Source organism: Austrofundulus limnaeus, unplaced genomic scaffold (assembly GCF_001266775.1).
Source record: "Austrofundulus limnaeus strain Quisiro unplaced genomic scaffold, Austrofundulus_limnaeus-1.0 Scaffold259, whole genome shotgun sequence".
Lineage (NCBI taxonomy): Eukaryota > Metazoa > Chordata > Actinopteri > Cyprinodontiformes > Rivulidae > Austrofundulus > Austrofundulus limnaeus.
The window spans coordinates 882,557-884,800 of NW_013952661.1; the positions used below are offsets into that span (position 1 = coordinate 882,557).

Genomic DNA, 2,244 nt, shown 5'->3' on the forward strand with positions numbered 1-2,244 from the left:
ATATATATATAAATTTATTTTTCTCTCTTTTCCTTTTTTGTTTTGGAAATGTTCTGTTTGTGACTTTTTGTTCTCAAAAACACATTTTTGAAGTTAAAGGTATTAAATTGTTTATGCACTCTGTGATGTGTAACCACCTTTGTTTTGTAAGCAAAATATCAGTAAAAGATAAAAACAGTTTGTGGGTGCAGAGTAGGTCAGACTCGTGTACAGTCCTGACACATTTCTCACTGATGGTGAAGCTGTTTCTGTGCTACAGTTCATCAGAAATCTTGAAAAAATATAATAAATAATAATTTATTTTTTCTAAATTAAACAAACTGTAGAAAAACATAATGACTTCACGTGTGTCTTCAGATGATTCCTGTCTTTAAATCAACAGAAACAGGAGGAAAATAAAAAGGTTTAATGAGACACAGGCTCAGAGAAGCTCCAGGTGTGTGTCTCACCTGAGCAGCTTTCTTCTCCTCCTCGAAGGCAGCCAGGTCCACCTCCAAGCCCTTCTCCTCAGCAATGAGCGAGGTCAGGTCCAGAGGGAAGCCGTAGGTGTCGTACAGCAGCCAGGCCGTGTCGCCTGCAGACACCAGCAAACCACTGGGCTTTACACAATGATTCAAAACACCTGGGCCTGCTCAGGTGGACAGGTGAGTTAGCATCAGCTCTGACCACCACCATTAACACTTTGCTTTAACAAAGCTGATGCTAACTCAGGTGTACAGGTGAGTTAGCATCAGCTCTGACCACCACCATTAACACTTTGCTTTAACAAGAGCTAAAAACAAACAATCAGATGTGAATCATCAAGTAGAGCTGATGTCAGACAGAAAATACATCCTTTGACATGTAAAGTTTGTGTTCAAACATCATCAACATGTAGGAAAACAGGAAGTCAGAGGGATGAAGGACGGACAGCCTGATCCACCCTGACTAAACGTAAACAAACAAATAAACAAACAAACATAAACAAACAAACAAGGAGGAACAACAGTGGGGGAGTATGAGTTCTGATCTGAGCTGAGAGGTTCTGGTTCTGGCTCACCTGGTATAGTCCTGCACTCTCCCAGACTCAGGATCTTCCTGTCCAGGATGCGGCGCCCCCTGCTGAGGGTCTTGAGGAACTGCGCCTCCTCGTCATTGATGATGTCCTTCACCATGTCCGGGTCTTTCTTCAGCTCTGGGAAGGCGTCTCCCTGCAGGAGGAAGACAAAGTGTCAGACCCTAACTGAAGAGGAAGAGGAGGAGGAGGAGGAGGAGGAGGAGGAGGAGGAGGCTGTTGTTGCTCTCACCAGTGAGTGGACCACAACATCCACCAGAGAGGAGAAGAAACCTCTCTGAGCTCCAAGCTTCTCATGTGAGTAACGAACGGCACGCCGCAGAATCCTCCTCAGCACGTAGCTAAACACGCCAAGAACCAAGAACCAGACAGACGTTACAGCCCTGAACTTACACACACACACACACACACACACACACACACACACACACACACACACACACCCTCTTCCTGTGTTGTCGGGCCGGCCGCCGTCCGACAGGGCGATGGTGATGGTGCGGGCGTGGTCGGCCAGGACTCTGTAGGCCATGTCGATCCCGTCCACGTCATCAGGACCCACTTTCCCCGTGTAGGACCGAGCTCCTGTACCCTGAAACCAGAACCCTGTCACTGCAGAGACTCGTCAAGTCCTGAGGTCTTTCAAGAGTTTCACCAGAATTAGTGATAAAAACTAAAAACATAAAGTAGCTTTTAATATAAGGTGGAGCCCCATCGTGTTAATACATCCTTCTCACTGGATACCTGGGGTTGGTACACAACTGTGATGAAAAATGTACGGACTAGTTCTCCTCAGAGTAGGGATGGGTACTGAATTTGATACTTTTATAAGTACCAACTGAATTCTGTGGGTACTACAGAGTATCTATTTATGTAACATCAAACAGTCCCATGTTTCAATACCTAAACACATAACCAGCTGTGTTTCCATGAAAATGCGCAAATTAGAATTTCAAAAATAAATTTGCTCAATGGAAACACGTCAATTTTGAAAAAAATTGTTTTTCAACAAAATGTTTTTGCTCTAGGATGAGGTGGTTTTTCAGTCGTATCTAAATTGGTGTTTTTCACAAAACTGCAATGGAAACAGTTTTTTCACATCACAGGAGTCACGTGATCAACAACCGTCTGTTTCTACTGGTGAAAAAGACTAAGGATGTCCCGATACCACTTTTTCACTTCCGATACGATAC

At 44.1% G+C, this 2,244-nt stretch overlaps 1 protein-coding gene across 1 annotated transcript in view; it reads right to left on the bottom strand.

Moving 5' to 3' along the window:
- aars1 (alanyl-tRNA synthetase 1) overlaps positions 1-2,244 on the bottom strand; it is a gene marked incomplete in the record, with an annotated part of 16,005 nt that overhangs the window by 7,709 nt on the left and 6,052 nt on the right. The window contains 4 exon segments of the mRNA XM_014020596.1: positions 450-574; positions 1,040-1,190; positions 1,287-1,395; positions 1,498-1,643. Of these exon segments, the coding sequence (XP_013876050.1) occupies positions 450-574; positions 1,040-1,190; positions 1,287-1,395; positions 1,498-1,643 (531 nt within the window).